Source organism: Chelonoidis abingdonii, chromosome 3 (genome assembly GCF_003597395.2).
Source record: "Chelonoidis abingdonii isolate Lonesome George chromosome 3, CheloAbing_2.0, whole genome shotgun sequence".
In the NCBI taxonomy this organism is placed as follows: Eukaryota; Metazoa; Chordata; order Testudines; family Testudinidae; genus Chelonoidis; species Chelonoidis abingdonii.
Window position 1 is genome coordinate 159,185,908 of NC_133771.1, and position 27,935 is coordinate 159,213,842.

General features: G+C 44.3%; 1 protein-coding gene across 1 annotated transcript in view; it reads right to left on the reverse strand.

The window, feature by feature from the left end:
* Positions 1 to 2,284: 2,284 nt before the first annotated feature.
* LRFN2 (leucine rich repeat and fibronectin type III domain containing 2) overlaps positions 2,285 to 27,935 on the reverse strand; it is a 219,182-nt gene continuing 193,531 nt past the window's right edge. Inside the window, exon 3 of the mRNA XM_032790200.2 lies at positions 2,285 to 4,042. Coding sequence (XP_032646091.1) covers positions 3,124 to 4,042 — 919 coding nt within the window. The 3' untranslated portion in view covers positions 2,285 to 3,123. The remainder of the gene's footprint in view (positions 4,043 to 27,935) is intronic.

Consider the following 27,935-nt stretch of genomic DNA (forward strand, 5'->3'; position numbering starts at 1 on the left):
ACAGCAGCAGAGCATCAGACCCACTGTATATCTCATATCTTATATTTGAGGCACTCTGTATACTGGGGATCGGCAACCTTTGGCATGCGGCCTGTCAGGGAAATCCGCTGGTGGGCCAGGACGGTTTGTTTATCTGTGGTGTCCACAGGTTCGGCCAATCGCAGCTCCCACTGGCCGTGGTTTGCCGTTCCAGGTGAATGGGGGATGTGGGAAGTGGTGGCCAGCACATCCCTCGGCCCACGCCACTTCCCGCAGCTCCCACTGGCTTGGAATGGCAAACTGCGCCAGTGGGAGCTGCGATCGGCCGAACCTGCGGATGCTGCAGGTAAACAAACTGTTCTGGCCCACCAGCGGATTTTCTTGACAGGCCGCATGCCCAAGGTTGACGATCCCTGCTATATGCATTACTTAATCAACTCTCACAAACACACCATGAAACATCAGGACATGTTAGCTATTAGTCTTTTGCAGTGAACGCTGCACAGACATGCACAAACTGCCTAGTATGTTCAAGTCAGTGAGAGTTTTACTACAGCAAACAGTTCAGGATTGGGTCCATACAAAATATTATTATTAATGACTGTAGCTTTTCTTTTAAAAGGCATCTAAGGCCTTGTCTACACTAAGAGGGTTTTGCTGGTATAGTTATACTGGTAATAACTGGCAAAAACCTCCAAGGGTGGATGAAGTTCTAACTGTGTTGATATTTGTATAGCTTATGGGGAATGGTATAAGCTATACTGCTCTAAGTACAGTTATACCAGCATAACTGTGTATGAGTCTGTCTACACTGCAATCATAAGGTGTGATTGCAGCATGTGTAGCTATACCTGAGCTAGCTAAATCAAAGCTAGCTCGAGCCACAATAGGAGGAAGCACAGATAGCAGCACAGGATAGTCCTGCTTGCCCAGGACCTGAGTACACGCTCGAGAAGCTAACCTATACCACCCTCTGTGCTACTGCAGCTTCATGCCTATTGTTACTCAAGCTAGCTAGATCAAAGCAAGCTTGGGTACATCTAACCATGAAACCACACTTCCTACATGCAGTGTAGATACATCACACTCCTAACCGATATAGCTAAGTTTAGATCAGGTTCTCAGAGCATGATATTCATCCTTATGCAAAGGGCCTGTTCACCACTGAATACCTCTGATTAGAGATGAATTCCACCCAAAGAAAAATATCTTTCAGCACACAAAACAACAAAGAGAGAAAATGTCTCAAGGTCTTTTTCTTTCTTTAAAAATATTAATGCTTCTTATTTAGGTTTCAAAGCAAAACACAAGACATTAAAACAAATGAAAAGAAGAAAGTATTTTTTTCCCCCAGGAATGTTTTGTTTTTACTGTACATTTTATAGCAAAAAAAAAAATTAAAAGGAAAATAATATTCTGATCACAGGGATGTCATTGTCTAAAACTCCAAGTAAGAAACATGACAAATACAAGATCAAGTACATAGCCATGTCACATATCTTTGAATCTTTAAAAAAAAAAATACATAGAGGTTTTTTTGTGGTTTTCCTCTGTGCCTTACAACCTTTCTCCATATGTCTGTTATAAAATAATAATAATGATGATGTACAATTTCAAAAATGCTTCCCAGCTGACAGATCACTGGGAACAAAGAAATAACTAAACAAATTAAATAAAGACAGTTGCTGTAGCCACCAAAATATTGGAAATCACATTAAAGTCACTATGGACAATGGAGCCAGGTGGATGGACCACGTGCACCCACAGCATTCCCAGAACTACAGCAAGGCTTCCCCAAAAGGAACTTGAAAATGAGTTTACAGGTCATAAAGAAGAACAACTGGTCTCAGGTAGCAAGTACCTTTGCAGGGGATGGGACAGAGGTCTGGGAACAGGTGAAGGGGCATGATGCAGGTGACACTTGGGAGACCATCTATTCTGAGACATCCAATTCTAACTTGTTTTCCGTGGCTAAATAGGAACATCCCCATTACACTTATAATCCCCTTAAATGCTCAGAGACCTGCACTTCCTGCAATGCTACTGATACAGACACGCCCTGTTGTGGCGACTGACTGGACAAAGAGCTTTCTGTTGCAAACGAGCTAAAGTCTGCATTTTCTTTATCAGTCGAACATAGTGACAGAATAACCTTGACCAGCAGCAATTTGTATTAATAATGTGTAGAGTTCACCAGAGCAGCTTTTGTTTTCGCCTCTCTCTTGCCTTTTATATGAAATCTTGAATTCCCGCCCCCCCTCCGGGAGAGTACTCCCCCTGACTGATATGAATAGCTGTTGCAATCTGCCTTGACAAGCAGCGACCGTGAAGGAGATGCAAGAAAGATGATTATTTTTAAAATTTATTAGCCCCCTAGATTTCATTTTCCTAGGACATAAAGGGTGGTGTTGAAGGTGGGTTATACAGTACACATCAAGAGTTTAATCTTTGTACATATCCTTGGTTTCATCACAGGGATTTGATGAGAGAATAAAAACAAAAAGGAAAAAAGAAACATCCCTTTTTCCTGCAAAAAACCACCTCAACCAAAAAACCCCTCAGCCCAGCAACGGGGGGCGGGGGAGAAATCTCCATATGCTTTTGATAACATGAAGAGATTCAGCTGAAAAATTGATCTGTTCTGTCCCCACAGATGCCCTTAGTGTAGTTCTGTGATGACATGCGCAATTACAGCCAGTGACATACTTGCATCAGTCTTCTATCCATGGGAGTGTACTTCACAGGTTACCAAAAAGGGAACGAAAACCCCGCCAAACCCTTTGAATTAAATATGTGCTGCTAAACCCACTTTAATCCTTGTTTAAGCTTGTTTGTCGGGTCACCAGGCGGCCAGGAGACTTTTGAAAAGCAACGTTAAATATGACTGGTAAATTCCTTGAAATGTTCACACTCAGTTTTGTTGGGACCGGACATTAATGGGGCCACACATGCTTATTAGCATTTTATTACCTTTTTCCTCTGTTGTTATCTTATTTTTTCATTTACCTCTCTCTCTCTTTTCTTTTCTCCAGCATGGTTGAGCATGTTCCCTCCCCCCCTTTTCATTTCCGTGACTTTTCAACAAAACCAAATTTTATTACATTTGATGTAATTAGGGAGCAGTGAGGAGGGAGAAGTTGTTATTTACACTGTGCTTTCCATTACCCATTCTGAACTCCCATACGTCCCTTTCGCCCCTGCTAAGTCATTGTCATCATACTGCAAGAGCATGCCGTTCACCGAGAGGCTACGCTTTGTCCAAATGTTTGTTATCTTTTTTGGGTAGGTGCAACACTGAGATGTGGCAAAGTCCCCCATGTCAAAAGAATGGCTACGTTTAGTTTTCCCCTCCAGTGGTAACATGAGGAGACCACGGAATTTTGACTCCTGTTGGCCCAGAAGGGGCTCTTTGTCTGAGTGGCAGGCCACTGTGGAAGTTCTGGAGTCTACCGTGTCCTCCTTTTTCTGACATTTCAGTTCCAGGGAGGCAAAAGCTCCCATTAGTCGATCAATGTTATGTTTTGACCTAGAAGGAGGCCTCCACTTACTGGACAATGTGCCTTGTTCACTTTGGAGACTATAATCATCACAGTCGCGGCTATTCACTGAACTAGAAGAGGAGGAGATGCTGCTCTGTACAGATTCACTGTTAAATTCCATGAGTTCATTTCTTACCACCACTTTGGGGTTGACTTGGGGCAGGACCCCGTTTTGAACAGGTTGAGCTCCATTAGTCTGTGAGTAGACATTGCTGACATTGGCCATCTTCCCCTGGGAATTGTTACAAACTTTATACCGGACCATGAGTATGACGATGAACACCAGTAGAGTCGCCACAATGATGCCTCCAATGACTAAGATCATCGTCCCACCCAGGAAGTGGCTGTGCATGGATTGGCACTGAGGATAGTCCTCTTTGGTGAAGAACTGGGCACACCCTACGACGTTGGTGGCTGTGAGTGTCGTGGCAGTGTCATCCCACATGGCCAACACACAAAGGTCATAGCCCATTCCTGATACAAGGTTGTTCACCACAAAGGCTTTGTTTGTAGCAGGGATCATCCTTTAAGAAAAAGAGAAAATTAGGTTAGGGTTTAACGGGTAACAGATACACTATTCGTTAATGGCCAGTGGAGATGGGCCTGATCTGTAAAGTTCAGACCTAGATCCAAACTTCGTCAAAGGTCAGGGGTGCTCAGACATAAGGTTTTTCTTCAGGTCCATCTCTCCTGTAGTTACAGAAGGGAACAAGAGTAAATAAAACCGGTCTGGCCTGTTCTTCCCAAAGTATTTGTATCCAAACTCAGAGTGTACATGGTGTAACCAAGGCTGGGTGAACAGCTCCAGGAACATAAAGCTCAGCCTGTATGAATCAACCCTGACTGAGTCTGCCAAATGATCCTCAGCTTTGCTCTGCTCAGGACCAGCAGCTTTGACATTGTTTCATGAGGGTCAGGAAATTTGCATTGTGATATGATGATGATGATGTTTACATTGCAATGCCAACCTACAACAGACTGCTTTTGGTGCATACAGGTGGCAGACAGCCATCTTTCTCCTTTTCCCTACACTATGAAGGATGGATCCTTGAAGTGCAGAGATCTTATCTGCTGGAAATTTCTGCATGTGACCACCTTTCTCAGATAGGGTGGAAAAGAAGTATCTGCAATAAATGCAGAGGCAGGGTGGGAAGGTGTGAGATTGGATTAGAAGAGCAACTTTTTTTTTGGTAAATCCAACCAAAGCCAAACAGTTCCAACCTTGCAACAAATGAATAGGATATAAAAACCAAAAGATATGCCTGAGTTGTGTTTGCAAAATATGGAGTTGTGAATGGGTCTAATCCTCTGTTGTTGTGAATCTTGGGCAGTAATTTACACTAATGACCCTGGAGCAAAGTAGATGTAAAAGCACCATTAAATCAGGATGGTAGTGTTCTACCTACAGCCACTCTGCATTCACCGTTACACTGGTGTAACGGATGGCACAAAGTGCAGGTTAGTAGAGAACCAGGCTCATGCCCGGTTTACATGTTCTACATGTAGCTGAGAAGCAGCCTTTACATTTTTTATCATTGTCTTCAGACAGCATCCTGATGGTTTCGAATAGTGGGGGAAAAGGCAAATTAAATATAATAAGCTTGAGTCTCATTTATATCTCAGGCAACTTATTGTCACTCTAGCTTACTCCCACTCTAAGGCCCATTTCCACTGCTAGAGTGTTTCTAAAGTGGCTTTAGACTTAAAGAGAATCAGATCCAGCCATTCAAATCTTGCAGTCTTTGTACAGGCAAAATCCCTTCTGACTTTTGCCTGAATAAGGCCTGAGTGGAAATTGAGAGAGAATTTCAGGATTTTACCCAGAGTAACCTGAGATTTGAAATATAAAACTATGGAGCCAGAGACCATCTAGTTAAGAACTGCTGGCCGAGGTTTGTTGCTGACAGTTGTGTATTGATATACTATCATATTGTATGATTGGGTCAAAGCTAAGACCTTCAGCAGACTCAGATATAGGTAGGAAGTCTTTGCCTACTGCATCCCTCTCCCCTTTGTTCTGCAGCTTCAGCAGATTTACCATACTGGCAAACAACAGGAGCAATTATATGTAAGGTATTTACTTTGTAGCTGATATTCAACAGAGACAGCTGCTGGCAGCAAGGCACCTCATTACCGGCAGTAATAACCTTTGTGTGACCCTCCTGCCCCCGAATCTCTAGCATTTGGTCACAGAAGACAAGGTTAAAATACAAAACGATTGAGAAATTCACACACAGCTCTTTCCCTGGTGGCATTCCTTCACATGTGCTGTGGTGTCATACCTCATTAGCATTCCATGGATGACAATGGTATCTGCAGAGTATTCCTGGAACATTAAGTAATAGTAGATGTGTTCAACCAGACATACATGTAATAATCACCAGGATGGCATGTGGATAATGCTTGAGCCTGGCTGTTTACATAGCAGTTCAAAAAGGTGTATTCTTCCTGGACATGCTAGACTACAATCTCAGGTGCAGTATGGCTGCTTTGCACTACACTGCCAGTGTAACCTGTCTCTAAAGCCAGTGTAACCATCTCAGGGAGGACCATTTCCATGTACAAGTGATTTTCCAGCAGTAGAGCAGACACACAGACACTCACACCACTCAAATCATCTGTTGCCAGGGTAGCAGGGAAAACAGCATGGCCAGAAGAAAGGTGGTGTAGTTGTCATGTGCCTAAACCACGCCAATCCTTCAGATGTATTTTGGGCTTGGGTAGCCATTGCAGTCAGCACAAATTAGAGCCGCCCACAGGCTGTTCTATCACAATGCAGGGGCACCAGCCTGCACAGAGATGGAGCAATAGCAGAGCAGTGTAAAGGTGAACATTAAGCCACCTTTGAATGCGTGTGCACACGCACGTGTGCGCGCGCACACACACACACACGCACGCACGTCACAACTTGGGTCTCTGCAGTTTGGCCACAGCTGAGGATCTGGCTCATTGCTTTTAGAACACTGTAGGCAAAGGAAGTGCCTGGAAAATTGGGCCACCCAGCAGGTGCATTCTAATTTCTACTTAGACATACTTGGAACATTTAGTATCAGAGCAAATGTATTCTGCACGGACACAGGCAGGATACTCAGGAGCACCTCAGGCACATTCAGTAGTGCATCAGGAATGCTGTACCTGCCATCTCTAGAATGTTCAACCTAGAGCAGCTTCTGATTGCGCTTCCCCCCAATGGTTCTAGAGGCATTATACCTCCAGCCACTACAGCTTGGGCAATGTTCCTCTTCAATGCATGTTCCACACCACTGCCTGGGATAGCCATACTTCAGTCCTTAGAACACAATGCCACTGGGGCAGAGATCATAGCATCTTCTGTGTTTTGCAGATTAACAACCACCCTATAAACAATAATAGTGAAAAAAAGCACAGCAAGAAATGGGAGATCGCATTTGTTCAGATTTTACCATTGGAGCCCTCTGCTAAGTAACCCAGTTTGTACATTCATGTTGGCCAGTTACTCTTGTTGGCTAATACTGTATCTGTCCTTCTGGGGAGTCTGTGTCAGTGATTAATGTGCTTCTTTAAAATATTCACACCCCTCACTCCCACACTTTCTGGCCTGTGTGGAAGCAGGGACATAGTACAGGTCTCATAGACAAGCCTGGTCTCATGAGATTTCCTCCTCAGCTTGCAAAGACATTATGATAAGTCTAATTTCTGAATGCTGAGGGGGTGAGGCACAGAAATCAGTTAATGTTTGCAAAGTGCCTTCAGCTCCTCCAGTGAAATCGACTATTGCTATTGCTGTCTGAACCAAACTGTAGCCCATTAGTAGCCTGAACATAGCCCTAGGGATTCTGCCCAGCTGTGGTTTTAAAGAGCCTTTTGGGTCTGAGCTAACTCCCTACCATTGAGTGCAGTGTTCCCTGATTAACAGTGCTCAAAGTGCAGAGCAGCTGTGAAAGACTCCTCCACGTGATGGAGCAAAGTAAAGATTGAAGTGGCATCTCACAGCTACCCGTGTTGTGGATAATCAAAGAGTCATCAATATCCCAGAGTGAAAATGTGTCTACATTGATTTTAGGTATGGGGACTCTTAAGTGCTGCCATCAATCACAGCAGACTAGTAATAAGTTTGAGGGAGGGAGGATTATTTCAAACAGAGTATCATGAAATACTTTAAAGATTAGGTAACTTCATGAAAACAAGATCATCCTCTTCAGACGCAAGAGAACTGGTTCTGAGTTTAGTTGCTTAACCCCTACAGTGCTTGAACCTACTATGTATTTCCATGCTGAGCTCTTCTATTACAGGAATGTTCATCTGACTGTCATGCAGGGTGGGACATCTGAAGTACATTTATAGACCCTTACGTAATCCTTGGCTTTAGATGTATTATGGAAAGATGATCACCTTTCCACAAGTAAGGTTGCAACCAGATTCCATTATAAGCCTATTATTAGCCTTGATGTAGTTACAGCTGTGCCTAGCAAAATTGACTGAGCTTAAAAAATACTAAATTTCCCCTGAAGGCTATGATTTTTTTTCTGGAAAGTTTGAAGAAACTTAACCAAACTGCATTTGAGTTCCAGGTCATTAACAAATCGCCCTGCATTGAAATTTTGATTAGTTTCTCATGTTTCTTTGTGTCCCTCTTGGTTAAATAGCTAATTGCTGCCTCTTCAAACATTCCACACGCTTAAATCTCCAGGAAAATTCTTGTCTGGTCCATATTTGAATAACATAGGTTATAAACAAGCAAAGCTGTTAAAGCTTGTTATAGGTAACTGTAATGATTATGGTCCCTTCAGATGAAATTCACCGATGTGTGCACCTGACAAATACAAGACTTATATACCATTTAAACACCATTTTGCAGGTTTAAGTGGGACTTAAATGGTGCATAGGCCTTGGGATGACCCTGTTGATCAGCTACTTTCTGATGGTTTAGAGAGAATTTAAATATCCACTTTGGCTATGTGTACTCTCATGACAGAGTGTAGAGTACAGATGCTGCATGCTCAGCTAGCACAGGTACAAGCAGCAACACAGATGGTGAGATATGGCTTATGCAAGTGCTCTTCAGGCCCACGGTATTTATCCTGCCCAAGCAACTGCTGGAAATTTCCCCACTGCCAGAGTCTTTCACTATGACATGTAACTACACACATAGTACCTATTCGCTACATGCCACCCTAAGTGTAGATATTACTCTGCTTGGTAAGGAATAATAGAGGGAGTCAGTGGAATTCTTCAGTACCACATGCAGTGGGGTCTGGGGAGGGGGGGAAAAGCTGGGCATCTTTAAGTGCTCCTCAACTCTGCAGGATTGGGGGAGCTAGAAGGAGTTACAGATCTGGCAGAGCTCCTGAGATCCACTTCACAGAAGAGGAATGGAGGACCCTGTAGAGCTCCTGAACTCTGCACTGGCCCCGTTTCAGAAAAAGCCAACAACCGTACAAGGAAATAAACTGGCAAACAACTATTAATTTTAAGCTAAGGTTGCTACTATGCATTTCCTTTTACAGTTAAAGGAGTCTGAAAATAAACACTCTGGGAAAGGCAATAAATACTCACTGCACTAACAGTTCAAACAGTCTCTTTCACACTGAATAATCCAAAACCAACCTTATCTCATCCCTGGCTAGACAATCCATCTTATAGGGATCCACTGGCAACCTAAGTATAACAAGCACAGGTTTGGAAATTATTGCCATTAACACATTCCCTGCCAACTCTTGGCTATGAGCCAGATACCGCAAAACACCTCCTCTGACCAAAGCATTTCTATATTTCTTCCCTTGCCCTTTTCCCTCTGGATAGGAAGAGCAGACAAATAACTCCATCCTGTTAATGCAAGAATTCAGATAACTACTAAAGTCTCTCACTAGAGATTAAAAATGTCCCAGGAAATTAGGAGATTCTCCAACATAGGAGTCTGCGTGCTACGCATTTGCAAATGCTGTCTTTCCAAAATGAAATGAGTTTGCAAGTCTCAACTTTGGGATGGTAAAAGACTGGAATCGCAGGAGGGTTTTACAGGTCAAGACTGAGGCACATTGGAAGAGCTTTATGGGAGCCAGAAATGGAATAGCAGAGGTGCTATAGGAGAAGACTGAAGTGCATTGGTAGATCTTTGAGGGGAAGAAAAAAGTATGCATGGCTCCCGTATGGATTATGCCTGCCTTGGTCCAATGCTTTTAATCTCTTATTTTACACGAACACTAAAATGAATGGATCACAACAAAACAAAACGGCATCTCACCTCCCAATGGTCTTAGCTTCCCTTTTCGAGCTCAGCTCTGACTTGCCCCCAGCACTCTTTCCCCGCTGAGTACATACCAGGCAATCTTGTAGCCACAGCATAGTGCAAACTGCTTGTGTGATATCTTAGCTAGTCCCATGGCTTCATTTAAACAAATTAGGAAATAAAAGACTTTGAAAAGCCAGCAGCAACGGTTAATTCCCAGGGCTTCTGTGAACCTCACTTTCATTCCTGGCTAGCAGGGACATGTGTGGAGGGGCATGTGGCCTTTTGGATGGAGCACTGAACTGGGACTCAGAAGACCTGTGATCCAGGTCCTACTCTGTCAGTGACCTACTGAGTGACCTTGGTCAAATCTCTTCAGTTATATGTGCTTCATTTTTCCCATCTGTAAAATGGGGATAATGATACTGACCTTTGTAAAGCACTTTGAGATCTACTGATAAAATCACTATATAGAATAGCTATGTATTGTTATTATAACATAATATACAAATGTGCCCATCCCTTCTTTTCAAGCATTAGGGAGTACCTGTGGGGAACTTAGGGGTTAACATTCCAGCTGATGTGTCTGTGGAACAGATGGATCAGGGGGAGATAGATCAGACTTGTTGAGTAGGTTATTTCATTCCAACTTTCCATCTTTCTAGGGATAAGATACCGACTATTCTTACCCTGAAGTTGGCTGCAATAATCAGAGAACTTGAGCTCCAACATCCAGCCCCTGAGTATGATTGAATGTTAAAAGGGAGAAGCATTTAATGAGTAATCGGATCTTTGTCAAATGAGGTGCAACATTTCCCAGGGGAAATGCTTAGGAAATGCAAGCTAGCTTGGGTCAGGGCAAAAGGCTAATGAATGCAAGAAGGCTAAAAGTTTGGCCAAACATACATTTGCCTCAAAGCTTGACCATTTCTTGCTGTAAAGACATCTCTTTTTGAATAGCTCACCTCTTGAGTCCTAGTTTAGTGCCCTGTTGATATCTCCCACGTGACTGTTGTGAGTGTTAGGCCAGGTCTACACTGCGACTTTAAATCGGTTTAATGGCTGATATACCGATTTAACGCTGTATCCGTTCACACGACGTTGTCATTAATATCGAGTTAAACGGCTCCTTAAATCGATTTCGGAACTCCTCCCAAACGAGAGGAGTAGCGCTAAATTCGATAGTGATAACTCGGATTAGGGTTCATGTGGACGGAAATCGACGTTATTGGCCTCCGGGCGGCATCCCAGAGTGCAGCACTGACCGCTCTGGACAGCAATCTGAACTCGGATGCAGCGGGCAGGTAAACAGGAAAAGCCCCGCGAACTTTTGAGTTACATTTCCTGCTTGCCCAGCGTGGAGCTCTGATCAGCACGGCTGGCGATGCAGTCTGAAATCGAAAAAGAGCTCCAGCATAGACCGTACGGGAGATACTAGGTCTGATCGCTGTATGGGGAGACAAATCTGTTGTATCCAGCTCCGTTACAGAACACGAAATGCCAAAGCGTTTGAATAAAAAACTCCAGGATACACAGCGCTGTGTGACAAGCGTAACGGGAAGCCAGAGACTCAAATGGACGCTCATGAAGGGAGGGAGGGGGTACTGAGGACTCCAGCTATCCCACAGTCCACAGCAGTCTCTGAAAATTATTTGCATTCTTGGCTGAGCTCCCAATGTCTGTAGGTTCAAACACAGTGTCTGGCGTGGTTCAGGGAACAGCTCCTCAGTTTATTTCCCCCCACCACCACGTGAAAAAAAAAAGGGAAAGATTGCTGTGCTATGGCGTTTGCTCAATGCACTCCGCGAAAAAGGCGCCAAAGGGTTGTCTGCTGCCTTCACAAAGGGAGGGGTGAGGCTGTACCCAGCACCACCCGGGGCAATGTTTTCTGCCCCATCAGGCACTGTGCTCTCAACACGGAAGTGGGAACTATGGGATAGCTGAGGAACAGCTACCCACAGTGCACCGCTCCTGAAATCGATGGTAGCTTTGGACCATGGACGCAAACAATCGATTTCGGGATCCCACTGTGGACGCGCTAAACCGATTTTATTAGATCTGTTTTGTAATATCGGTTTAAGCTAATTCGAAATAATCGTGCAGTGTAGACGTACCCTTAGCCACAGAGGTACACTCCCTGCACTTCAGTAAGATTCCCTTTCAGATCTTACATTCTACCATCGAAACTGGAGACGAAATGACACATTAGATCATTTAGTGTAATAGCATTAATAGCACCACACCTTCCCCTTCCCCATCTTCACTGCTCTTACACACACACACCCCTATTCTTTCCCTCCACTTTTCCTTCTCCCCTTCTTAAGTGTGTGGAGGAGGCAGGTGAGAAGGAGAAAAGGAAGTTAGAGGAGAGAGATAAGGGAGAGAAAGAAGTGGGGGAGCCCAAAATGAAAAGTAGAAATTTTTCTGTTTTTGAGAAATGAAACAAAAACATATTTGAACTGAAATAACCATTTTCAGAAAGAAAGAAAGAAAGAAAAGCTTTGTTAAATGACAGTTTCACATGAAAAAATTCAGTTAGGCAAAACCCTCCTCAACAAACTCTACTTGGGAGCATTGATGAGAGTATAAGCAGGGTGGGGTGCTGCACTATAGATGGAGTTCCCAGGACGAATCTGGACAGCATTAAAGTTGGAATGAACTAAAAGGGGAACGGTTCAAGAAGAAGATACGAGAGAAATAAAGTGTTTGGGGTGGAAAAAGACTGGATTAATAGAAATTAGATTGAGGTAGTGAGAGAGCAGAGAATGAAATTCACGCTTGCACAGAGGGCCAGTACAAGGCCTTTAAGCCCTATAGAACTTCAGTGGTGCACAGACCTCGCGGTGGCAGACAGAAATAGGAAAAGGGTGAGAAAATGAGAACCGGTAGAGTAAGAAGAACCTGAAGGAGGAATGGGTGAAGTGAGTGAAGATGAAAGAGGGTGAAGCAAAGAAGGTGATTAGAGTGGAGAACATAGTAGAGTCAATGCAGTGGGAAGATGCAGAAGGACAAACAGACATAATATAGCAATCAGCAGGGAAAAAGCATGTAAACATGCACGTGAATAGCAGCACTCAAAATGATGGAAACAGATCAATGGGCAGCTGAATTATGATCAAGGTCACAGAATCTGATCAATACACAGGTGAATCCCCAGTCAGTGTAGGTGAAATAGGTTTGTGTGCAAATATGAGACAGTTAGGAAGGCAGAGGACTAAACAATGCAGTGGAAAGGGCCTAGCTCAAAGCATGCCAGATACTTTAAGGAGCATGGGGATAATGAAGATCAGAGGGGGACTGGAGAGATCTGGGCCCCAGTAGGAGTGGGTGAGTCAACTTTTCGCTGCACCTCCAGTGGGATGGTATTCCTCATTGTTGCCAGCTCTTGTGATTTTATTGAAAGTCTCGTGATATTTGGTGTTCTTCTTCAAGCCTCAGCTCCTGGAGTCATGTGATCAGGTGAGAATTTCAGCTAGCCTTTTAAAAAAAACTAAAGTGTGTTTCTAATTTTTGTGGATACACAGAAAACATGACCTGAGTTTATCCTAAAGGATCAACCCCAGCAGAAAAATAAAGAAAATACCAACTTTTTTTCCCCAGTTGCATTATTTTGGGGCCTGACTCATGATTTTTCAGTACTAGCGGTTGACAGTATTGACGAAGTGAGAGAGAAAGTTGCTTATAGGAGGATGCTAGGACTTGGAGCTTCAGTAGTGAGTGGTACAAAATGCACTGTACATAAGGGATGGGACAAAGGGGGAGCTGGGTCCACTTCCCTCTGGAGCCCTGGGGAAGAGGTAGTTGGTATTATTGATGATGGGCCTAATTCTTCTGTCATCTACAGCGATGTAAGGAAATATCTGGCTGAATGTTGAGTGGTGTACAGTGTTCCTAAACTGAACCCTGCACCCAGAACCTCTCAGCAAACATTTGCCCAGCCACTCACCAATACACTCGTGAATTTTCTCCTTTTAATATTTTTTCTTATTTTACAACAGCCTTAATTTTGCCTTGTGATGGAACAATCACCACAAGAGCCAAAACCCTCCCCACCTTTCTGAATCCTGTCTCCTCATCACTCACACATCCAGCCACTCTTCAGAGAATTCATCTTGTCAGATTAGCCCCACAGTACGTCATCTCATTATTATTTCCTAATTTGATTATGCTCTCTTTTGCTCACTTGGTAGAAGGCGGGAGGAGGGGGTGGTGGAAGGAAAAAGTCAAAGGCAAGTTTTAAGCCTGGTGTGAAATAATGAACCAGAGCGATACACCCCCTGAGCTACAGGGAGGAAGAAAGGCACATCTGATACTGTATTTTAGGGAACATTAATTAATGGTTAAATTTGTTAGGCAGTTGGATAGTGTTCTAACAGAAGGAGATAGAACAAACCACTGGAAGAACATAACCTAGGCCTGTAGGGAACAATCCTGCACTGGCTGGGAAAGAGTACGGTATATATAACCTGGTGAGTTCCTTCCATCTCCAGGTTCCTTTGTTCTATGATACATTTCTTCCACTAGAATTTTCTTCAGACTCTTGCCTAGAGCAAGGAGCCACAAGCCAGCTGTGCTGGAGAGCCACTTCTGACTGAATGGAGAGTCACAAAACTCACTATGTAACAGCCTGAGGAAACATAAGTCTGGGGAATGGTGTTCAGCTCCTTGATGTGACCCATCCCCAAGTTTGGGTGTTTGGGTTCTGGGTTTTGGTTCAGGCCCATTATAGAGATGGGTCCAAGCTTCTACCACACAACCTAGTCGTTCTGAGCTTCTCCGAACATCCTGGTTTTGAATGAAAATCGAGCTTCTTGCCCTTTCCCCTGACACGCCTGGCGCTGTCCAACTGGAAGCAGAATTGCCAGAAATATCACAAATAGACTGACCTCAAGATCTCCTCCAGCCTCACTTAGCAAACCAAATTGCCTCAGAGACGCTTGAATAAACAGCTGACTATTTGTATACCTGTGTGAATTAACCTGTAATTCTGACCTTTTTAAGGTTCTCCTGTAATGCTCCCATGAAAAAATAAGCTTTCTGGAACAAGAAATGTAGCAAACTCATCCCTGCCTAGGAACTTCATGGCTGTTACTTTATTACAAACCTTACACACACACAGAACTTCAAAGCAGCATGTGGAAGACACCTTGGGCTCTCCCATTTTAATAGCACCATTTCATGCCACTTGAACTAAAGGAGAATCTCCACTAACTGTGAGCAGCATAGGTGCTGGGACACGGAATTGAGCAGTTCTGATTCTATCCAGCAGAGGACAGCAGAGTATATACACACCAACCAGTTCATCTGAGAACATTCCACTCAGGTAGGGAGGCTAGCTGAGTGGCTTGTAATGACCCAAAGTGTTTACATTAAAAATACTGGCAAAGCATTTATGTTTTGTTGTCAGACGCAGGTAAGCTACAGGTATGAGAATGATTTCTGCATGATGGCCAAAACATGGTCTGGAAGATAAATTAGCCTGCAGAGTCCTAAAAGGAGGCCAGTAGCTGCTCCTTTTCCTGTAGCCACAGGGTGCGGATAAAAGTGACCTGCTGCAGGTTTTTATTCATTGCTATTGAACTCAACAAATAGTTTTAATTGATCTACTAAGTAAGATTTAAGGCTAGACAAATATTAAGGCTGTGCATGTTTTACTTCATATACGGCTCTATATACTGTCATATTCACACAGTGGGGGACTTGTGCTGAAGCCCTCAACTCCCACTGTAGTCTATGAGTCATAGTCCATGGGCTAAACGTGCATCCTGTGACATTAGGGAACTTTTCCTGAGGCCAGCTGATTCCATTTTGGAGAGGATTCCTCTTGCACACTCAGCCTAGCCGTCTCCCTTTAACTCATGAGTGAAATGGTTATTCATCAAAAAGGCAAGAGTAGACCACTGGAAGGAAGAGACCTGTAGGTATATAACCAATTGTTCAGATCAGCCACTGTGCCAGACGACTGGCAGATAGCTAATGTAACACCAATTTTTTAAAAAAGGTTTCAAGTGGCAAACCAGGCCATTACAGGCCAGTACGCCTAATTCCACGACCTGGCAAATTGGTTGAAATGATCATAAAATACAAAATTCTCAGGCACATAGATGAACATAATATTTTGGGGAAGAGTCAAGATGGCTTTAGTAAAGGGAAATCATCACTGACAAAGCTATTAGAATTCTTTGAGGATGTCAACAAACATGTGGCCAAGGGTGATCCAGCTGCTATAAATGTACATGGACTTTCAGAAATTCTTTGACAAGGCTCACCAAAGGCACATAAGAAAAATAAGCAGTTATTGGTTAAGAGGGAAGCTCCTCTCATGGATCAGTAACTGGTTAAAAGATATGAAACAAAGGGTGGAAAGAAGTCAAAAGCAGGGCCCCCCAAGGATCTTTATGGAGACCTGTGCTGCTCAACATATTCATAAATGATCTGGGAAGTGGGGTAAACAGTGAGGTGACAAAGTTTGCAGATGATCCAAAATTATTCATATTAGCTAAGTCCAAGGTTGACTGTGTAGAGTTACGAAAGGATCTCACAAAACTGAGTGTTGATAAATGCAATGTAATGCACGTTGGAAAAAATAAGCCCAACTATACATATAAAACGATGGAGTCTAAACTAGCTGTTACTGCACAAGGAAGAGATTTTTGAGCAAACCTGGATATTTCTCTGAAAACATCTGCTCAGTGGCAATCAAAAAAGCTAAAAGAATGTTAGGAACCATTAGTTGAATACCATGTGCAATTTTAGTCACCCCATCTCAAAAATTGTATTAGAACTGGAAAGTGTACAGAGCAGGCAACGAAAATATTTGGAGTATGGAACATATGAAGAGAGATTAAAAAAACCTGGGACTTTTCATCTTAAAAAAGAGATGACTAAGCGGGGATATGATAGAGATCTATAGTTATGAATGAGGCAGAAAAAGTGAAGAGGGAAGGCATTATTTACCCCTTCACACAGCACAAGAAATTAGCAGGCAGCAGGTTTAAAACAAAGATAAGGTTCACACAACTCAGTCAACCTGTGGAACGTGTTGCCAGGGGATGCTGTGAAAGCCAAAAGTATAACTGGGTTAAAAAAATTAGATACATTCATGGCCGATAGGTCCATCAATGGCAACCAGCGAAGACGGTCAGGGACAACACCCCATTCTCCATGTGTCCCTATCTGATTGCCAGAAGCTGAGACTGGACAACCGGGGGATGGGTCACTTGATAATTGCCCTGTTCTATTCGTTCCTTTTGAAGCATCTAGTACTGACCACTGCTGGAAGACAGAATACTGGGCTAGATCTGGGTTGGTCTGACCCAGGAGGGCTGTTCTTACATAGACATATCAAATTTGGGTATTCTCTGAGCAAGTGCATGAATACAGTTTCATCCATTTACTCTGAGGTCTAATAGTTAAATAAAGCATTTCACTGAAATCTGAGACGCTGTCCTTCTTTGAGAATATATTTTAAAGCACAGACTAGTTGGAAAACATAGCATGGGGGTGGGGACAGGTAATATATATTATTGAAGGGAAAACTGAAGCCCTGCTAGGTCAGAAAAGCAGCTTTGATTTACACATACTGTAGGGGGGAGATAAGGTGGATTAAACACCTAAGGCTAGTTTAATGGTCTTGTCCAGGAATATGTTCTTTTATTCAAAAGTCTCAGACAGATTAACAGCTATTCTCACAAGGTCACAGTAAATTGACAAAGTCACACCAGTAGCCCAAAGACTGTGACATATTCCTTACCCTGTGGCACTGGGACAGATATGGAGGCTAATGGGAGAGACAGGAATATAGCCCCCCTGAACCTCAGTTTGGTGCTTTATCACTAGGCCACAATACTGAATGCATTGCGGGAAAAAATAACATAGCCAGTGCTTGTCAAGTCCTCTACTTCCAGATATCGACTATATATATCTATAACTAAGTACTTACATGGTCCTCCTCTGACCCAACAGCAGAAGATAATGTGCAAAAGTTAGTTTTGATGTGTACAGCAGATTTCTCAGCATTAATTGTGGACTGACTCTTGGCAAGTGAGCTTTGTCAGATTGTACGGATGGGAAAATGGCCAAATCAACACTGGACAAAAACTCATTCTTTTTCAGAGTTTCAAATCAACTGGCTAGCCTGGATGACATTATATTAAGAGGAGACTGAATCATGGTTCCAATCTCTATGATGGAAGAGTACTGCTTCATGAGATTCACCTTGGTGTTGTTCAAACTAAACACATTTTGCATAGTTAGTTCTGAGGCCTAATATGGATACAGGTGTTGAACAACTGATCAGAAATTTTAAAGAATCACCCTGCACGTGATGAACAATCACTGCAAAATTTAGATATGCCTTGTAATCTGTGCATAAAATTAGACCCGACTCTGGTTCGTCTCTTGATTGACTTCTAGTCTCGATACCCTGAGGCATTCAAAGTCACAGCTATATCTTCATCCAACATTAGAAGGAAAGTCGAGGAAGTCATTTTGCACATTATGGATATCCTTTTGAAGTCCTTACAGATAATGGAGAAGTTTGTGAGTAATTTCATTGAAAGATTCTTTACAGACTATGGAAGCAAACACATAAGAGCTTCCCCGAACTCTCCAAAGAGTAATGTAAAGAGAGAGAGTTTTCACTGGTACTTTAAACAAACTTTCAAAGCCACTAATAGTGTGGGAAGGGACTGAAAAACAGTTGCCAAATCTTTCATTGGACCAGCTTCTGCTGATGACGGAGACAAGCTTTCGAACTACACGGAGTTCTTCAACCTGAAGAAGAGCTTTGCGTAGCTCGAAAGCTTCTCTCTCTCACCAACAGAAGATGGTTCAATAAAAGTTACTACCTCACCCACTTTATCTCTCTAATATCCTGGGACTGATATGGCTACAACAACACTGCCTACAAATAGAGTTGCCAACTTTCTATTTGCAGAAAACCAAACACCTTGCCCCACTCTGTGCCTACTCAGAGGCCCTGCTCCTGGTCACTCCATCCCCCCTCCCTCCATCGCTCGCTCTCCCCCACCCTCACTCCTCACACATTCTCACCGGGGTGGGCCAGGGGATTGGGGTGCAAGAGGAGGTGAGGGCTCTGGAGTGGGGCTGGAAATGAGGAGCTTGGAGTGCTGGGCTGAGGGTTTGTGCTAAGGGGTTCAGAGTGTGGGAGGGAGCTCCAGGATGGAACAGAGGATTGGGGTATGGGAGGGGGTAAGGATTCCACCTGGGGGTGCAGGCTCTGAGGTGGGGCTGGGAATGAGGGGTTTGGAGTGCAGGAGGAGGATCCAGGCTGGGGCAGGGGGTTGGGGCATGGGAGGGAGTGTGGGGTGCAGGGTCCGGGTGGCACTTACCTCAGGTGGCTCCCAGGAAGCTGCTGGTATCTCCATTTGTCTCCTAGACAGAGACGTGGCCTGGTGCCTCTGTGCTCTGTCCCTGCCTGCAGGTGTTGCCCCACAGCTCCCATTGGCTAAGGTTCCCAGCAAATGGGAGCTGCGGAGCCAGCGCTGGATGGGGGAGCAGTGTGCAGAGCCCCCATGACCATTCCTAAGCCTAGGAGCCAGAGGCAGATGCTGGCAGTTTTTTGGGTGCCATGTGGAGCCAGATAGGCACTCTGCCTGCTCCACTGTGGGTGGCCAACTGGACATTTAACAGCCTAGTCAGCAGTGCTCACTGGAACTACCAGGGTCCCTTTTCAACTGGCCTTTTCCATATATACAAAGTTACTAAGGGTGTACAGCTCAACTATACATAGAGCTTCCGGTGAAATGCCTACAAAACTAATTCTCTTAAAGGAAATCTGCTGTAAGGTTCCCTTCCCTAGCTCCAGATTGCATAACTGAAAACAAGGTGCAAAAACACCACAAAGAGTATAAACAGAAAATGAAACAAAATGCAGATCAAGTACACGATGATAGAAAGACCACATTTTTCCAAGTTGGAGGATCTTGGCTATGTTGCCAGTCCTAGAACCAGGGTTGGGACAGCTGGATGCATTCTTTAAAAATGACCACTATGTCATCCTTAGAAACTTGTCAAAAAACTCATTTATGCTGAGGAGCAAAGAGGGTGGGTTGTTCCTTGATTAGCAATACTAAGCAGCTAAGACACATACTGTCAGAACCTAGTTACGATGCCTCAGAAATTGCTTTGGACTTTAAGCTAGACTCTCCCATTTCTAAGGAGGAGAAAAGAATACCCAATCAGACTGAAATTCATTCTAGCTCTAGTTTGGATGCTAATTTGGAATTCTGAATAAAGAAGATGATCCTCATATTCATACTAATACTAAAAGTGGAAGAGTTGTGGAAGCTTGTTAGAGTTGACACGTTTTATGTTAAAAAAATAAAGTGAAGAATGGGGAAGAGTGTCATCTTGTTGGCATTGCAAAAATCTGTCAGGAAATGCAGAGGTAGGAGGATGAAAACTAAAGAGGGACAGAGTTTAGGGAGTTTCTGACTAAGACACTGAATATGGTTGTTGGTTATATCCATTTACATGCTGGTGTAATTGCTAAACAAAAGCATTTAATTGAAACCCAAGCCTCCCTGCTTCTTCATGAATACATCAAGCAGTGCACCTTAAGGTTCTGATGGTTTAGTTCATGGTCTAGCTCTATGATCCAGGTTGCCACTGGGTCTTTCGCCAATAGGGGCATGTGATCCATATTAGGCCTTTGATTCATCAGATCCAATAGCCAGTAACAATCCTTTAGGTGAAAGTGAAGAACCTCCCTCCCTGCAGGTTGATGGGGGCTGAGGTGGAGCCTGTGTCTTGCAGTTGATGAAGCAAGAGTTTCTACTACCTTTGCCAATGGTGAGAATGAGTTGGGAGGAGTGAAGCCCCATACCCCCAACCCAGCCTCCACACCAACTGGTGTTGGATAGGAGCAGAGGGTTGCAGATGATGCATCTTCTTTAATGGTCACTCAGGAACCGTGCTCCCCCTGTAGTTCATGGGCCCAGTTTTCCATTGCTCCACTCTTGTGTCTGAGACATGATCAAAGTTAAGTGTCAAAGGTGACCACCTCTGCTCCCTGTATTGGGGGTTGTACAGGGCCTGCCCAGTTCCTGATGTAAATGAGAGCAGCCTGCTCTGATTTGCATTCTGCTTTCCATGGCATCTTATGAGCCCTGGGAAACAAATAGCTGCAGCTTCGTGCACTCTGGCTGTGCCCTCTCTTCACCCTTGGCCCCCTATGCCAGGCCAAGGAGGTCCTGGTGCAAGCAAGTATTTTCAGACAGCCATTTTCACTCTTATTAAGGCCCATTCATGCTGCTGCAGTGGCAAAGAGAGGCCTTAGGATAACTGAGAATCAGACCTACTATGTCTGCACCAGGGATCTCAGAGCTCCTGCTGGGGTGATATCACCTTCACGCTACCCCTAAGACAGGACTGTCTTATAAAGGTACCATACAGCCCTCTGTATTTAAAGAGAAAATGAGCGTTAGAGAGTTAAAATTTAGACAGAGCCTTTCATTCTACTTGATGGAGTAACCTTTCCCACTTCCTTACCAGGGATTTCCTTCAGGGTTTGGGGGTTTTTGTTTCTAAAAGTTTACTTAATCCTTTTCTGCTCTTATGCTTCATCAGTGTGACAAGGAAAGGCAGACAAACAATCAGCAGAAATGGAACCTGCAAAACTGCTGAATAGCAACATTTGCTGAACGGGGAGAGGAGAGTGGGGGCTGGGTCAGGCCTCTAGGAATGGAACACCTGTGTTCTTGTATGGAGAGCACAGAAAGGGAGCAAAAGTGGGAATGGTTAAGTACAACATTCCCGTTCTAATCACAAGTAGACCTACTGCCTCCATGTAGAATCGACTGCTTGGTACCAGTCAGGAACTTCCCAGTCAGGAAGTGATTGGGCAACAAAATGGCAAATGAAATTTAATGTGAATAAATGTAAAGTAATGCATGTTGGAAAAAATAACCCCACCTATACATACAATATGATAGGGGCTAATTTAGCTACAACGAGTCAGGAAAAAGATCTTGGCATCACCATGGATAGTCCTCTGAAGATGTCCACACAGTGCGCAGAGGCGGTCAAAAAAGCAAACAGGATGTTAGGAATCATTAAAAAGGGGATAGAGAATAAGACAGAGAATATCTTATTGCCCTTATATAAATCCATGGTACACCCCCATCTCGAATACTGTGTACAGATGTGGTCTCCTCACCTCAAAAAAGATATACAGGCACTAGAAAAGGTTCAGAAAAGGGCAACTAAAACGATTAGGGGTTTGGAGAGGGTCCCATACAAGGAAAGATTAAAGAGGCTAGGCCTCTTCAGCTTGGAAAAGAGGACACTAAGGGGGGATATGATAGAGGTATATAAAATCATGAGTGGTGATGAGAAAGTGGATAAGGAAAAGTTATTTGCTTATTCCCATAATACAAGAACTAGGGGTCACCAAATGAAATTAATAGGCAGCAGGTTTAAAATAAATAAAAGGAAGTTCTTCATGCAGCGCACAGTCAACTTGTGGAACTTCTTACCTAAGGAGGTTATGAAGGCTAGAACTATAACAGTGTTTAAAAGAGAACTGGATAAATTCACGGTGGTGAAGTCCATAAATGGCTATTAGCCAGGATGGGTAAAGAATGGTGTCCCTAGCCTCTGTTCGACAGAGGATGGAGATGAATGGCAGGAGAGAGATCACTTGATCATTGCCTGTTAGGTTCACTCTCTCTGGGGCACCTGGCATTGGCCACTGTTGGTAGACAGATACTGGGCTAGATGGACCTTTGGTCTGACCTGGTACGGCCGTTCTTATGTTCTTATGTACCAGCCTTTGAAAATGGCTGTATCTGTTTCGAGGTTAATTGGTGATACCATAAGCAAAATACGTTTTATTCATGATGCCTTCACAAGCGGAATATATATGTGGATAAATCTGGTGTCCAAGCAGACTGAAGTCTGCTTCTTTAACAAACTGCATACAACAGAGCATAAGTGTGTGTGTGTGGTCACACACATTGTATGTATGCATGTGTATTTGCACACTTTTGTGTGTATGTACAGTGAGAATACTTTTCTCTACATAGCACCTTCTGTGACATTGCTACTTACCATTACGCTGTACGCCTACAGCCACCATGTAACAGGCATAAAACAACCAGTTCAGGTATTGTGTAAGCTTATTATGGCTGCTGCCTTTCCCACAGATGTTACAGTTCAATGTGCTTTGTGTGTTCATTGTAATTAATTAGTGTCAGGCAGAAGAAACTACACTTAATACAGGCAAAGCCAGGCCCTGCCCAGAATGCCTCTATTCCTCTTTTATCAGTGCCAATAAACTACAAGCAAGTATCCAAGGTCAGAATTTGGGCCTTAGTTTCACTTAGCTACACACTGAATGAAGGTATAATTCTGATTCACGGTGATTAAATACCAATGAAATATTAAAAGAATATGTAATTAGTGTTAGCACCTCCACAAGGGAAAAGGACTTGTTCTGTAATGGCTAAACTTCACAAGTATCTTTTAGAAATAGCAATTGCTTTTTAAGGAGCATGCTGGTAATTTTTTTGTGTGGTAACACTGAAGAAGGGAATGGACAGAAACACTCTTACCACCACAACTGCCAGTTTCCCAGACACGTGAAGATGTGCACAAATATTCAGGAATACGCTTAAACGTTCAGGGCTCCCCCACAAGACTTTCTGGTGAGTTGCTCAGTGAAACTATTGCCTATAAACTCTTCAGTCCTTATCTGTGGCACTTCCCTTTTATGTGCCCTTACGGTGTTGCAGATTGGGATTGTGGGCCTGATCCTGTTAGCTCCCGTGTGCCTCGAACAATGGGATGAGTGCCCTGAACAGCATTGATTTCAGTGGGAATGATTATGTCCAGAATGGCATTGCATTAATTAATTCATATTAGTCCCTTAATATTCTATTCTGTTTTTTAATACTTCGCCCATCACTGTGGTATGTGAACACCTTCTAAAAGTACATTAAGTGACATGACTAGCATCTGTCACATAACTACATTAAAGACCACAGGATGCTCTGACACTATGCAAATACACTGGAAGGATGTTCCAGTGGTTAGTGCACTAGCCAAAAGACTTGGGAGACCTGAGTTCCAGTGCCTGCTCTGCCACAGACTTCCTGAGGAAAGGAGTTGTTCTGTATGTAAATCATGACTGGAGAACGTCAGTAACTCAGCCAGAGGTGAGGGGTCTATTACAGGAGTGGGTGGGTGAGATTCTGTGGCCTGCATTGTGCAGGAGGTCAGACTAGATGATCTGATCTTGAAGTCTATGAGTCTATGTCTGCTCCTGCTTTCTCTGAAGTTAGCGGGAGGTTTGCCATTTTCTCCAGTGGTAGAAGGATCAGCTCCCTAAACTTTTGGATGCAGTTCAGAACCTTTCAGGGTTTATGCAGTACTATTCAGCCTGCAGGGTAAACCTGAAAGCTCTATGAGCGAATCCTCTAAGTAGTGCCCAGCCCAGGAAGCCAGGCTGAGCAAATACACAGGGGCTGGATTGAGTAACTCTCTCCCACAGTTTCTGGAGCCGCTCTTTGGAGGCCATTACAGCCCAATAGCTGGTGTAGGAGCCCTTATGTGCCACTCCCCCCTCAACTCCCAGGGGGTGGAGGACATGAAAGCTTTGTAGCAAGCAGGGATTCTTCCCCTTGCCCAGCCTGCCAGCACTGGGCACTTTCCTGACCCCTGCATTCCAACATGCATGTGATTTGTACAGAGCTCTCCCCCAACATGCAGCCTTTTAACCCTTGCTCAGCAGAACTACACTGATTCGGTTCCTCTGCAGCCACAGTGGAGGAGATGGACTCACAAGTGGCAAGAAAACAAGCAGTCTCTTTTTCCTGCCCATCATCCTGGATTTGTTCAGTCCCATCTCGCATCAGAATTAGACTTAGGGAGATAGGTGCTCAAAATGCTTGTTTCTGAAGAGCTTTTGTTTTCGAAGTTAGGAAGTTCTGCGTGGCTACTGGCTTGAGACATGAGATGGACACTGGGCCAGCTCCAGCTTTTTTGCTGCCCCAAGCGGCAAAGGGAAAAAAAAAGACAAACCTGACTGAGCTGCCGCCAAAGTGCCACCGAAGTGGAAGAGAGGGTTTGAAGGACCTGCGGCCGAAGAACTGCCGCCATCTGAAGCGCATCAGTTGAGTTGCTGCCAGAGTGCCGCTGAAGAGGATGAGAGGGACTGAAAGATCCGCCGCAGACCTGGACGTGCTGCCCCACTGACGGACAGAATGCCGCCTCTTTCTATTGGCTGCCCGAGGCACCTGCTTCCTTCGCTGGTGCCTGGAGCCAGCCCTGAAAGGACACAAACTATTTGATCCCAGAGCACATTTCTCAAACTGTAAGACTGGTCTCTCCAAAGAAGCTCCAATCTCTTTCTGGGAGCGCCTAAGTGGTCATAACTTCAGAAGAATTAGGAACAATCTTATAAGGTATTTTAGGAGGTCAAGTTGCTGTGCCCAACGAGTAGTGATCAAAAAATCAAAAGACTGTTAGCTCAATTCTGGGCTGTCCTCTGGCCACTCTGTTCCATTCCAGCGGTGCAAAGAAAGCCCTAAGCCTGGTTGATTTGGCTCACGAAAGTTCTCCTCTGTGTAGGAGAATCATTGGCTGGCACAGTGTCCATGCTGCAGCTCTTACTCCAATATCTGTGTTACTGCTTGCATAATGGGCATGGCTGGAGGAAAGGGTGTAGCCAATGTTCCCCTGCACCCCACTAATCTCCAGCTGCCATTGACTGGATAGCACAGAGCCTCTCCAGGAGTGGGGGGAGAATAAAGAGCACATTTACAACTCCTCCCCCTTAGCTGCACCAAAGACTCCTTGGCCTCAGCAAAGAATCTTGCCCTGTGTCTAAATTGCAAACACAACAAGAAATATTCTGTGCAAGTTGGATCTTAGTTTGCTAGGATCCACTTAATAGGCCTCCTGAAGACAAGCCTAAGGCCTGGCTTAATAGATTGCTACATGAATAGCTCTACCCAATTGATAAATGATACAGTGCGTATCTGATCTTGCAAGGTGCTCTCTTGTCCCCATGATATTTGGTACCCTGCTTGGTATTCTGCAGGATCTAACCCCCAGTCCTTGTAAATGCCAATGCCTGTTGTTGTCATCAGTCCCACTCAAAGCAGTTTTTGCCGTGGGTTGGGGCATGAGGGTATAAGCTTATTGGCAATTTTCTATTATAACTGTGTCAGCTATGGTGATTTTGCTGTATCATCAAGTAAGGAAAGGTCACGTGATTCTGGTATCTGATCAGGACTAATACGACACATTAGCTGTACAATTGCTGTGGCATAAATGTCATTTAAACTAAGGCTACGTGTACACTATGAGTAGGGGTGTGATACCCAGCGTGTGTGCACACACTTGTGCTAGCTGGATGAGAGCTAGCACAAGTGTAAATAGTAGTGTAATCACAGTAGCATGGGCAGGGGCAGCAGCAGCATGGTTTAGCTGTACTGAGTACAAACCTGCCTGAACCTCATAGGTACCCCTAGTCAATAGTGTAGACGGAGTAGCCTATTAGTCACTCCTATTCACACAAGATTAGGAAGGTGAAGTTTCAATACATAAGATTGTTCCATAAAAGTGCAACCTTGTATGGTGCTGTACGAATCCCTCCTGAGAGCTGGAGGCACTACGCTGAGAACAGTATTGGGTACCTCAGTTGTAGTTGCCATTCAACAGGCAACAAATACACAGATAAGGTCACCATCATCCTGAGCAATGAACCCAGATCCCATATGCACATTCAGCTAGTACTGCCTAATGGAGACGGGGTGAGCATAAAACAGCATTCATAACATCCATAACTATTTGTCCCAGAAGAATTTGGGTACTCACTCAATCAGATAAAAAATGACAGCTAGAGCCCTGTGGCATACAAAAATGTGTATCCGCATCCGATCCACAAACATTGTCTGTGGATGATATAGTGACACAGGGCTGTGCCAAGCCGCCGCACCCCGTTTCTCCTCAGAGACCTCCTGCCCTGCCCACATCATACCACCTCATGCCCCGCTCCAGGTAGGAAGGCTACAATCCTGGGTCCTCATGTGCAGCGCTGCCCTCCCAATGGGTGGAGGGAGGCTCAGACATCTCTGTGCAGCAGCAGCGGCTGTAATGCATGCAGACACAGGCTGGACAGAGAGCAGCAACAACTACTCCCTTCACAGAATGCGCCCTTGCTGCCCACTAGTTTAAATTACAGCCACACCTCTTTCAAATGGCACTTGGTCAATCCTTTCTGGGCACTGAAGTTTACCTCCTTCATCCAAGCAACTGGGGGACTACAACTCCCAAAATGCCCACACTGCTCCATGATTCAGAGTTCAGCTGGTACCTGCACGTTGGGTGAGTGTGTGCTGCGAAGCCCTGTGCGGATACAAAATTTGTATCCACATCCGAGCTGTGATCCACAAAAATAGTCCATGGATATAAAGCGGATATCCGCAGATTTGCAGGGCTCTAATGATAGCATGTGATAGAGTGAGCCAAATACACCTAATACATCTTGAATAAAGACGATCTGTGCAGAACTGTCAAAAGTCAATCCCTAATTAAAATAATTAGCCAAAAAAAATCAATAAGATAATTTTGAACAAATAATAAATCTGGGAAAATCAAAATCTGGCCATGGATATAAACACAAACAGAAAAAGAGGCTCAGTTCCAGATACATGATTTGCTGTGACTTATTAGCTCAGCTGTATCAGCATCTCTGCTGATAGCCAAAACCCAAAGGGGAATGAGATAAAAATAATAGGAAGAAAGTTAATCAAAACTTATTTGGACTTGGTTCACATTTTGTGAGGGAAATGTTTTGGTTTTTTTTGTAACGCTCAAACCAGTGCTCCTACTTATATGCATCTGTAACGAGGCGGTGTGGCTCCCCTCCTCCCCACGGAGGGTCGAGCCCCGTCAATCACCCATAGGGGCGTGGCCACTGAGCGGAAGTCCCGCCCCTCAGAGGGTCAAGCGGCGACCCAGAAGGATAAAAGCCGGCCCTCAGCTGGACCCCAGCCACTGTCAGGAGCAGACCTGCCAGCAGGTGCTCGTGACTGAGAAGTTGCTGAGGCCAGGGGCTGGTGCTCGGACTGGCCAGAGCTCCCCCACGCTCGCTACGACGAGGAGCTGCCAGAGCTCCCCCGTCCCTGCTACGGCCCTGAGGAGTTCCCGGAACAAGCCTGGCCGGACTTCCCGGGGGA